Here is a 10,607-nt window from a genome sequence, read left to right as displayed (position 1 = left end):
CCTATAGGGTGGAGGGGTGGGACCCGGAGGGGTCGCTGGCCAATGGGCGCGCTCGAATGAACAGCCGGCGACGCGTAGCAGTGACGGCGGGTTGGGACCGTGCCAGGGTAGGGCGCCCCTCACTTAGCGGCCAAGAGCAGCAGGGCCATGCTTCGGGGGGCGCTGCGGTTCGGCTTGGGCCCGGGCCTCTTGGGCCGGAGGCTAGGCACACACAGAGGAGGCTCTACTCTGGGTAAAGCTGAGGGCAGCGGAGGGTGTCGTGGTTCTGGGGTGTCCCCAGTCTCCAGCCATGTGACCTTCAGGACTCGAGGTCCCGGTCCGCGCTGGGAAGACAGCGGGTCGCTGGGAGCAGGAGGTAACCTCGCCTGCCGGAGCTGGTAGAGCCTGGACAGGGGTATGGATCCCAGGGTCGCCTTTCTCAGGTGACAAATCCCAGATCCTTCTGTGCCTGAGCTTACCACCAGAATAGCAGCCGGGCTGATTCATTGGTGGCACAGAAGTGCATGAAGTCCTGCTCGCGTGCAGGATGCTGTGCTTAGTGTTGTGGCCGTGAAGGAGGAAAGGAGAGAAAGAGAGGATTCGATAGATGTCCTGCAGGTGCCTGAAGTGTAGCTGGAGAGGGAAGGCTTTAGTAGACCGGTTCAAGACTGGAGAGAACCCAACTCGGAGGGTACCCTGCACTGCCAGTGCCAGTAGCTAGTGTAATTGTAGCAGTACATGGAGCAGGTGGGAACGGAGATCAGCCTTGAAAGATGATGTTTACTGGCTCAAGGAAAGCATGAGTTCCAGGTTCTGGGGAACTGAGCAAAGGTTAGGAGGAGGAAAGTATTGTTCTTGTGCAAGGAATTAGCAAAGGCCATCCAGATAGAGAGTTTGAGTAGTAGTATGAAATGTACTCTGGACAGGTAAGGTTAAGTCCAGATCAAAGAAAGATTCGAATGCTGAGAAGAGTTTGAACTTTGAATTGGAGACAGTGAGAGAAGACTTGGAGATTTGTGAGTTAGGTGTGAAAGACAAAAGGATTCATGTATTCAAGACATTTATTGAGCACTTAGGATGTGCCAGGTACTGTTCTAGACTGGAGATTCTATGGAGAAGGTAGACATAGTACAGCATGAAGCAATCACAGATAAACTCAAAGTTGCAAGTGTGTTGCATGCTGCAAAAGAGCGGTTCACGGAGCTATGAGATAGCGTGACAGGAGAACTTGGCATAGTCTAGGGGGTCAGGAAAGAAGGCATCCCTGAGAAAATGATAACTGAGCTGAGATCTAAAGGAAGCAAGGAGTTAACTGGGCAAAGAAGTGGGCACAGAGTTTCAAAGCAGGGAGAACACCTGTGTGGATCCCCTGTGGCAGGAATGAAGGGGCTGAGGCTGGAAGGTTCGGGGAGGACAGGGCAAACAGGAGCCAGATCATGCAGTGTCTCACAGGCCACGTGAAAGATTTTGGACTTTTATCCTTAGGGTAATGGAAACCCACTGGAGGGTTTTAAGCAAGAGAGTGTGTGATTAAATTAGTGTTTAGAAAAGATCATTCTAGCTGTGATATAGAAAAGAAGCTGGGGGGTTGGACAAGAGGGGAGTGAGTGGAAACAGGAGCTTTTAACAGTTTAGGTGGGAGAGACGTCATGGTTTGGTCTAGGGCAGTGGTGGTAGAGATGGGGAAAAAAGGAGGACAGATTGGGCAGATTGGGGAGATATTTAAGAGGCAAAGTCATCAGGACTTGATAACAGACAACATGAATGTAGGTTTGCTGATGGTGATGGATATCCAGGATAAGGTGCCACTCAGAGGTCCGTGCTTTAGAGGGCAGTGCAGCTCTAGGTGTGCCGGGACCTCTTGGTCCAGGAGCCTGCGCTCAGGGGAGAGAGAGGTCTGCACAGGAGAGAAATATGTGTAAGTCCCCTAGCCAATGGAGAGAATAGAGAGTGTCAGTTTTAGGAAGTTGAATCTTGCAGTGCTGGCTATAATGCACTCAAAGGAAGCGAGACTCTGGTGTAGAGAACATGAAGCCAAGCTGTGGAGTGCTGCTGGGTGCGAGTTGGCCTCGTGAGAAGGAATGGCAGTGAGGACTGAAAACTCGGTGATCAGTTTAGCCCACCTTCTCCTGTGCCCATCCTCTAACACACACCCCCCCTCCACCTCCTGAAAAGGAGATGTATGGCCCTCTTTGACCATAACTGTATCCCACAGACTGGGATGGAAAGGTGTCGGAGATTAAGAAGAAGATCCAGTCCATCCTTCCTGGAGGGGCCTGGAGTCCACTGTGTGACACCAGCCACCTGCCCCCCGAACACTCCGATGTGGTGATTGTTGGCGGTGGGGTGGTTGGCCTGTCCGTAGCCTATTGGCTGAAGAGGTTGGAGAAGCAGCAAGGTGCCATTCGGGTGCTGGTGGTGGAGCGGGACCACACGGTGAGGTCTGGGGTGGGGCAGAGTCAGGAGTGGGGTGCAGACTCGTATTTTCTTAAGGACTCAAGGGGAGGAGAGGAGAGGAAAGACCTCATTCTTTGAAGGGCCAAAGGGCAGGGACTGTGCTTTGGCCCTTGTTGAGAAATAGCCCCAGGTTCTTCCTCCCTCAAACCAGAGACCTTGACAATAAGGTTTTTGCTTTTGGAAGCAAATTTCACAACGTTGTATGTCTTGTGATCTCAAGAGGTCTGGCCTGCATTCAAGCTGTGGTTAACAAACAGCTGTCATGACGCCCTTGTAGGTTACATTACTTCTGAGGTTTTTGCGCTTTAATTGTTCCTGTTTACCACTGTCAGCTAGTCACGAATCTTGCTCCTTTGGCCACATCCCTCTATTTTCCAATCAGTAGAGCAAACGTCAGTCTCCTGCCTTGTACTTCCAGGCCATTACCATGTTGTACGACGGCGCCCAGCCCTTTTTAGATGACTGAGCCTCTCTGCTCTGTGTATCTTCTAGTAAGGATTTTAATAGCTATTGTCCTTGATGTGCTGCTGATGGACTTGCATATAGGTTTATGCAAGTTTAGATTATAAACTTGCAAGTAGGGCTCCCCTTTAACTTTGGGTACGTGGGACTTCCCTGGCGGTCCAGTGGTTAAGACTCCGCACCTCCACTGCAGGTGGCCCAGGTTCCATCCCTGGTCAGGGAACTAAGATCCCGCAAGCAGTAGCGCGGCCAAAAAAAAACTACCTTTGGGTATGTGACTGTCACCCTCCAGTACAGTATTCTGCTCGCATGGAACAGGGCCCACGTCGCCTTCTCTTGTCTTTCCACAGTATTCCCAGGCCTCCACCGTGCTTTCTGTGGGTGGGATTCGCCAGCAGTTCTCGTTGCCTGAGAACATCCAGCTCTCCCTCTTTTCGGTCGAATTTCTCCGGAACATCAATGTACGTGCTGTGAGATTTGGGGGTGGGGTGGTGACCCCTCCTTTAGCCCAGAGAGGGGAGCAGCCCAGCTGGCTGGGCGAGCACGGGCAGCTAGGAGTTGGAACCCCCGGTTTTCTTCCCAGTGGCGGTGCCCGGAGAGGGCTTCCCTCTGGGTCGGGGCACCGAGCCCGGGGGCTGTGGTGAGAAAGCCAGGAAAGCTCTCCCTCCCTTCTTGAAGTCAGCTTCTTGGAGGACCTTTTCTTTGCACACAGGAGTACCTGGCCGTGGTCGATGACCCTCCCCTGGACCTCCAGTTCAACCCCTCTGGTTACCTCTTTCTGGCTTCAGAGGAGGGGGCTACGATCATGGAAAACAACGTGAAAGTGCAGAGGTGGGCGCCCGGCACGGCTGCCATGCTGCGTCTCAGCTGCCCACACGCAGTGGGCTCTGACTCACTTTCGGAGCCGGGGTGACAGAGCCAATGAGACAGGCCCTGCTCCCTAGGAGCTCAGTCCGTCAGGAAGACGGACACAGGCAGACCTCCGATGCCCTGTGCTAAGTGCTGTGACACAGACACGGACAAAGCGCTGCCGCGGTGGTTCCTAAATTCCCAGGTGATGAGAACCACCCAGGACACATCCCTCCTAATAAGTCAGGATCTCTGGGGAGGGGCCCACAAATCTGCAAATGTTTTCTCTAAGCTGGAGAGCTAAGCTCGTAGGCTTTGCCGGCCATACCGGGACTCGTGTAAAAGGCCGTGGGTCTCATGACCAGTCAGTCAGGACTATCATCTGAGCCTGTGAGCTCTTCACTGGGCCCCGACGCCCCATCTGTCACCCTGGGCTCTAATCCCGGCCCGGGTTCACACCTCCTCACGGCTAGGTTGCTCCCCAGCACCACGCCAGGGTCTCCTCCGCCCCCCTCTCATCCAGGCCATCCCGCCCCCGTATGGCTGGGCAGGCGGGTTGATCACTGTGCCTGAGACCCTTCAGCAGAACCTTCTACGAGTTTCACTAGTGACATCAGGTCACATCCTAAATGCATTATAAATATTAACTCGTTTAATCATCAGAACATGCCCATTTTACATGTGGGAAAACTGAGGCCCCCAGAGCTAGTAAGCGGTGGCGCTGGGACTTGAACCAGGCAGTCTGGCTTGTGAGTGTGTCCTTTTAGTGCATACAATGCTGCCTTTGGGCATGAGGGTCCCAGAAGGAGACAGTTGTGCTGGTGAGCAGGATTGTTCTAGGAGGTGGACGGGAAGGCTGTCCTGGGCAGAAGGAGTGGAGGGAACAGAGTGACCCGCCCTGTTGTGAAAGGATGAGGAACAGTTAGGGGGTGATAAGGTGTTTAGCGTGGCCAAAGGGAGGCTAGGGTGTCGTAAAGGAAAGGGGGGTCAGATGCTGAAGAGCCTTGACTAGGAGCTTGCTCTTTTCCAGGAAGCAAGGAGGCTACGTGGGGAGTTGGGGGCAGAGGAGTGACATGAAGGAGGTGACTTGTGGAGCTGGGGCCCATACTTCTCCCCCCGTACACTCACCCAGCACATATACGTAGACCCACACATTTCTCCAGGCAAGAAGGAGCCAAAGTTTGTCTGATGTCTCCGGAGCAGCTTCGGAAGAAGTTTCCCTGGATAAACACAGAGGGAGTGGCTTTGGCATCTTATGGTGAGGCTTGCTTGCAGAGGGCGTCAGGGGTTGAGCGGCACCTCAGGTTACGAGTCTCAGCACCCCGCAGCCAAGTCAAGGAGGAATGCTTCCCTCCTGGCTGGCAGGGCCTCCCCCGGGCCAGGCCGGCTCTCTGTCCTTCCGCAGGATCTGACTCTGGTGCAGTTGGTCAAGTGACTCCCCAGGTTACGAGCCCTAAAGAAGAGTTAGGGGTGCAGGAGAGACAACAGGAGAGGAGGGTCCTAGCCCACCTTCACCCGTCCTCTTTCTCCTCACAGGGTTGGAGAACGAAGGTTGGTTTGACCCCTGGTGTCTGCTCCAGGGGCTTCGGCGAAAGGTCCAGTCCATGGGGGTCCTTTTCTGCCACGGAGAGGTGACACGTGAGTCTGCGGCCCCGTGTCCACTGCTTGTGACCTCTGCCAGCCAGGACGCCAGCCCAGACTGGGTCTTACCTTCACGCACAGGCTGAGCAAGGCCTGTGCTTGCTTAGGATAGGGGGTTCTCCCCCGGGGACTGGTCCTGGGCATCCTGACTCTGGCTCCTAACTGCATTTGTCCGTGATTCGTGATCTGCTTGAAGATTTTGGCACTCTCCTGTCCTGTGCGGCCAAGTTCATCCCGGTTACCCTGTCTCTTTGCTTCAGTGTCTGTGGGAAAGCTTCCAGCCTTCCAGCTTTCTTTCCTTAGGAAACCAGTGGAATCTCCATCTCCTTCCTCTTTGAGGCCTCAAGGGCTTATTTTCTTTCCTTTTTCCTGCAGGTTTCGTCTCTTCATCTAACCACATGGAGACCGCCAGTGGGGAGAAGGTGACTTTGAAAAGGATCCATGAAGTCCATGTAAGTTCCCGGCCTAGGTGTCTCCTTTACCAAATGAGAAACGTAACGGCTGTCATTTTGATCTTCTTCTACCCACTTCCAGTGTGGGTAAACTGAGGCTCAGGAAAAACTGGACCGCTCCCTCCTCCCCCCTCTCTGGTGCCCATAGGTGAAGGTGGACCATAGCCAGGAGTACCAGCCCGTGGAATGCGCCATAGTGGTCAATGCAGCGGGGGCCTGGTCTGGGCGAATCGCAGAGCTGGCTGGCATTGGGAAGGGGCCGCCTGGCACCCTGCAGGGCACCAAGCTGCCTGTGGAGCCAAGGAAAAGGTGACTTGCCCAGGGCCGCGGGGGGGTGAGAGGAGAGTCGGGGAGGGGAGTTGCTGTTCTCGCCGCTTCTAACGCCGCTGGTCACGGCAGGTATGTGTACTTGTGGCACTGCCCCCAGGGACCAGGCCTGGAGGCTCCGCTTGTCGCAGACCCCAGCGGAGCCTATTTCCGCCGGGAAGGATTAGGCAACAACTACCTGGGCGGCTGTAGCCCCTCTGAGGTGAGCTCTGTGGGGTCGGGGTGCCGGGGAGAAGACAGAGACCGGGTGTCGCTGAGCAGTCAGGCTTCTTTGGCGGGCCCAGTGCTGGTCCTGATGTCACGGTCCCCTCTGGCTTTGACTTGGGGTCTCTTCCCCCCATCCACCACTTACCAAGCAGACAGGTTAAAGAGGCCAGCAAGGCCTGGGTCTGCCCGTGCGTCCCGGGCAACGTAAGCCTTGTCCCCACCTCTGCCCCCAGGAGGAGGAACCAGACCCAGGGAACCTGGAAGTGGACCATGATTTCTTCCAGGAGAAGGTGTGGCCCCATCTGGCCTGGAGGGTGCCAGCTTTTGAGGCTCTGAAGGTAACTGGAAGGTGACAGATGGCCCCGGAGCACCTGGGCCCCGCGGGAGGGCCTGCCTGCTGTGTTTGTGCCTCCGCCCCACAGGACCCGTCCCGCGAGCGTGCTCAGCGGTGGTGGAGGGTACCGTGCGCCGACCCCAGCCGCGAGTGGGTGGGGCGGACCGCGTGGCAGCCCTCCCGAGACCCTGCGTCCTGTGCCCCGCAGGTTCGGCGCGCTTGGGCCGGCTACTACGACTACAACACCTTTGACCAGAATGGCGTGGTGGGCCCTCACCCCCTCGTCGTCAACATGTACTTTGCGGCGGGCTTCAGCGGCCACGGGCTCCAGCAGGCCCCCGCTGTGGGGCGGGCTGTGGCAGAGGTGATGCTGGAGGGCCGCTTCCAGACCATCAACCTGAGCCCCTTCCTCTTCAGCCGCTTTTACTTGGGAGAGAAGGCCCAAGAGCGCTGTATCATCTGAGCCTGTGAGCTCTTTGCTGGGCCCCGACGCCCCATCTGTCACCCTGGGCTCCGACCCTGGCCCACGTTCACACCGCCTCACTGCTTGATTGCTCCCCAGCACCATGCCAGGGTCTCCTCCGCCCCCTTCTCGCCCAGGCCATCCCGCCCCCGTATGGCTGGGCAGGCGGGCCGACCACTGCCTAAGGCCCAGGCTGACAGAGACCGATGGGGCGGGACCCCAGGACTGATCATGGCCCAGGCTGATGCCACCCACCAGGAGCCCAGCCGGACAGAACACCTCAGGGGACCTGAGCACCGTGGCCCAGGACTGGCTCCTTCGTGGGACCGACCCAGAAAGACTGCCTCTGCCCCCCTCTCGGCAGAGCCCAGGCAGGGAGCATTCTGGGGCAGCCTGGCCCAGGTCTATGGACTTGTCTATTTACCCTATTCATCGATCAATAAATGTGATTAACACCTTCCTTTCAGTCTTCTGCCCCTTCCTCTTTTCACCTCACGTTACCCCACTTGCCTTTGATACCAGGCTGGGGGGAGCACAGGAGCATTCTTAAATCCTAGATGTCAGGCATCTGGTCTGCAGGTTAGTGCCTCCTTTTCCTGAGTTCCTGCAGGGGGGTGACTGTAGAGGGAAGGAAGGTGTTCATTCATCAATTCAATACGTATTCAGTTCCAACTCTCGGCAGGCCCAGGGCTGCATATTAGAGATACACCAGCAGGCAAAGCATGGCATGTGGTCTCACTGGGAGTTCTCACCTCTGCCCGGCCCCTCGCCCCTAGGTCAGTCCCTGCGGTGCTGCGAGAAAGCACAGGACGCAGACGCCTCTCCCCAGCTGGGTGTTTCTCCCTGAAGGTTCCCAGGGAAGCTGACCTCTGAGCTGAACCTAAAGGACGAGCAGTTTAACACGGTGAGCGCAGGGTGATCCCAGGCTGCGGGAGAAGCACATACAAAGGCCTGGGGCCAAGAGTTAGCAACATTCAGGGGACTCCAAGTGGTGTGTCCCGGCTAGGTCACGGAGAGGTAGGAGCACAGCAGGGCCAGGGCCTGAAGAGCCAGCTGTGGAGCTTGGCTTTTTTTCTGTGCACAGGGGGCCGCTGAAGGGCTTTCAATAGGGAAGCCACATGATCGGATTCTCCTTTTAGAGAAATCACCCTGCCTGCCTTGTGGAGAAGAGTATGATGCCAAAGCAGGAGACCAGACAGCAGGCTGTCACTATAGTCCACGTGGCAGGGACAACCAGGCCTGCACCATCACGGCAAGAGGTGCGTGGACCCAAGAGGCAACAGCAGCAGCGAGAAATGGGCTCAAGTAAGACTGCAGGGTTCTGGCTTGGACAACTGGGTGGACGTCATGCCGTTCGCAGAGCTGAGGAGCAGTGTGAGGGACGCTGAGTGGGATGGTTTGGGACACGTTGAGTTAAGGCTGCCTGCAGGACGTCTGGTAGAAATATCTAATAGGGGCTGACTCACGGTGGTGGCACTGAGGGGGATGTGGGCTGTAGGTAGAGATGTGGACGTCAAGGAGAACGACGGCATCACCCTGGGAGGGGAGAAGAGTAGGGGACTGGTGTGGGGGGGGGGGAAGCTGGAGGGGCTCCCGCCACATTTAAGAGATGAGGATGCTGAAGAGGTGGCCAGAGGCAGGAGAAAAGCCCAGAAAGTGAGGTGTCTCCAGAGCCTGGGAGGAAGGGTCAGTGGTATAAACACACACATGAGGGCTGGATTCAGTACCAAGAGGGTCCGTGGGGACCTTACGGAGGGCAGCCCCAGGGAGAAATGCACCCAGTGGGGTTGAGTGTGGATACTTGTTCAGAGGGAGAAGTGAGTGGGAGTAGAGACAGCTAGTAAAGTGCCCACTCCCTCCCAAAGTGGCCTGTGGGGAGAAGAATGAAACATAAAAGATGGAGGTGGTGGACCTCCCGATCATCAGTTGGGTGAGGGAGGGAGAAGAGGGCAGATGTGCTCCCAGGGAGGGAACAGTAGAAGCCCCTGAGTGGGGGGGTGGGGGGGGGCGGTGAAGATGGGTGGGGAAGAACCAGGACTAGCTAGGTGAGCAAAAGAGGAAGAGCCACCTGAATGCGGAATGAACTCAATGAACTCACGCTGAAAGAGAGGAAGGAACTTGCCAGGGTCCAGGGGCCAGGATGAGGCTGGTTAAACCCAACATCCGTGTTAACCGTGCAAGGCAGCCTCCTTTGGTGCCCAGTATCCACTCACCCTTCCTTCAGCACAGACGCCCCTATCTACTGGTCCGGAGGAAAAAGGCCTTCATCTGGCTCCTCCCCCAGAAGCTGCTTCCTCCAGGACAACAAATGCTGCACTTGTTAGGAAGGCGGTAATGAACCCTCTGCACTCCCACAGGGCTTTATTCAGGCTACAGGACAGCACTTACCCTCGCATCTGTCTTCCCTGTGTGAGGGACACTGGGACCTAGCCTTCACGCTTGTCCCAGCACTGAGCTGGGCTGTCCTAGGCTTGTCCTAGCCTTGGCTCTCAGTGTGTTTACCTGAGTTCCTCTTTGCTTCCACTGGAGCCAGATCGATCCCTGGCCTCAGGGAATTTTCACTCTAACAGAGGTAAGCTGCTTGAGCACAAGTTCCGAATAACATAAGGTCCTAGCGGGGATTTCAGGGAAGAAGGTGGGAAGAGCAGGGTTAAGAAAAGATTTCCTGCATAAGCTGCAAAAATGACCCTTGTCAGAAGATGGGGGTTTTTGAAGAGCAGAGTTGGGAAAAGGGAGGACACCTTGGGTGGAGGGGACCTCGGAGCACAGGCACAGGGCAGGGAAAACGGAGGTATACTCCATGCAGAGTACAAGGAACCCTTTTACTCTGAGCACCTGGGCACTAGGCTAGCTGTCTGACAGGCCTTATCTCATCTACTCCTTCCCACAACGCTAGGAACCAGATATCATAACTTCCATGATGAAAATGAACCTCGACAGGCCCCGCGCTTCCCCAAGGTCTCACCTCTAGCGTGATGCGCCCTGGATACGAACCCCAGCCATCTGACTCCTGAGCTCCCCCGGTACGGCCTTAACACCACACTCCCTCCCAGGAGTAGCACTAAGTCCTTTTGGCTGGCTGGTGAGAAAAGCAGGAAATCAGATGGAAAAGGAGATCATGAATCTTAGATCGGCCCTATTAAACCACCTCCACCCTCCGGCATTTCACCTGCACAGCAGTAGGCGTGTTTCCCAAACCGGCATGCGAGGAACACTGCTCAGGAAGATACTGGCATTCCCGCTGGGGTGGAACAAGCTTGGGAAATGCCGGGTGCTGTATCCCCGCCTGGGTGCTTCACACTGTTCATCAACACCCCAAGGGCGCTGAGAAGTCCCTTCACTCTAAGCTAGGCCTCGCCACCGTTCGCCCGTCACACTCGGCCAGGCGTTACTGCCCGCAGAGCCGTGCCCGGCCGGCCGTGCGCTGGGCCATGAA

At 56.3% G+C, this 10,607-nt stretch overlaps 1 protein-coding gene and 1 long non-coding RNA gene across 5 annotated transcripts; one reads left to right on the top strand and one right to left on the bottom strand.

Moving 5' to 3' along the window:
• The first annotated feature begins 44 nt into the window (after window positions 1-44).
• On the top strand, window positions 45-7,631 carry FOXRED1 (FAD dependent oxidoreductase domain containing 1). 2 transcript variants are annotated; one of them, XM_036860409.1, is made up of 11 exons: window positions 45-232; window positions 2,195-2,415; window positions 3,249-3,359; window positions 3,611-3,729; window positions 4,911-5,005; window positions 5,284-5,385; window positions 5,764-5,840; window positions 5,989-6,149; window positions 6,240-6,369; window positions 6,608-6,712; window positions 6,917-7,631. In XM_036860409.1, the coding sequence occupies exons 1-11, from the start codon at window positions 148-150 to the stop codon at window positions 7,169-7,171; spliced, it is 1,461 nt and encodes a 486-aa protein (XP_036716304.1). In that variant the 5' UTR covers window positions 45-147; the 3' UTR covers window positions 7,172-7,631. The 2 variants fall into 2 exon arrangements, with proteins under 2 accessions (XP_036716304.1, XP_036716303.1); XM_036860408.1 differs by having other exon boundaries at window positions 103-355.
• A 46-nt stretch (window positions 7,632-7,677) lies between these two features.
• LOC118899168 lies at window positions 7,678-10,472 on the bottom strand. Of its 3 annotated transcripts, none has more exons than XR_005020897.1 (4): window positions 10,341-10,472; window positions 10,137-10,250; window positions 7,924-8,707; window positions 7,678-7,789 (listed from the first exon to the last, which is right to left on the bottom strand). It is a non-coding gene; the product is annotated as an uncharacterized LOC118899168 (long non-coding RNA). The 3 variants fall into 3 exon arrangements; XR_005020898.1 differs by having other exon boundaries at window positions 7,693-7,775; XR_005020896.1 differs by having other exon boundaries at window positions 7,741-8,707.
• Window positions 10,473-10,607: the final 135 nt, after the last annotated feature.

This window comes from Balaenoptera musculus, chromosome 8 (assembly GCF_009873245.2).
Source record: "Balaenoptera musculus isolate JJ_BM4_2016_0621 chromosome 8, mBalMus1.pri.v3, whole genome shotgun sequence".
NCBI classification, from domain to species: domain Eukaryota; kingdom Metazoa; phylum Chordata; class Mammalia; order Artiodactyla; family Balaenopteridae; genus Balaenoptera; species Balaenoptera musculus.
This window is presented reverse-complemented; position numbering and strand designations above follow the sequence as displayed.

Excerpts from the sequence above, each read along its gene's own strand:
- FOXRED1 (XM_036860408.1), top strand. The coding sequence starts at position 148 with ATGCTTCGGGGGGCGCTGCGGTTCGGCTTGGGCCCGGGCCTCTTGGGC. Across the intron at positions 356-2,194 it reads CGGGTCGCTGGGAGCAGGAG|ACTGGGATGGAAAGGTGTCG; the intron begins GTAACCTCGCCT and ends TGTATCCCACAG. Across the intron at positions 5,386-5,763 it reads CTGCCACGGAGAGGTGACAC|GTTTCGTCTCTTCATCTAAC; the intron begins GTGAGTCTGCGG and ends TTTTTCCTGCAG.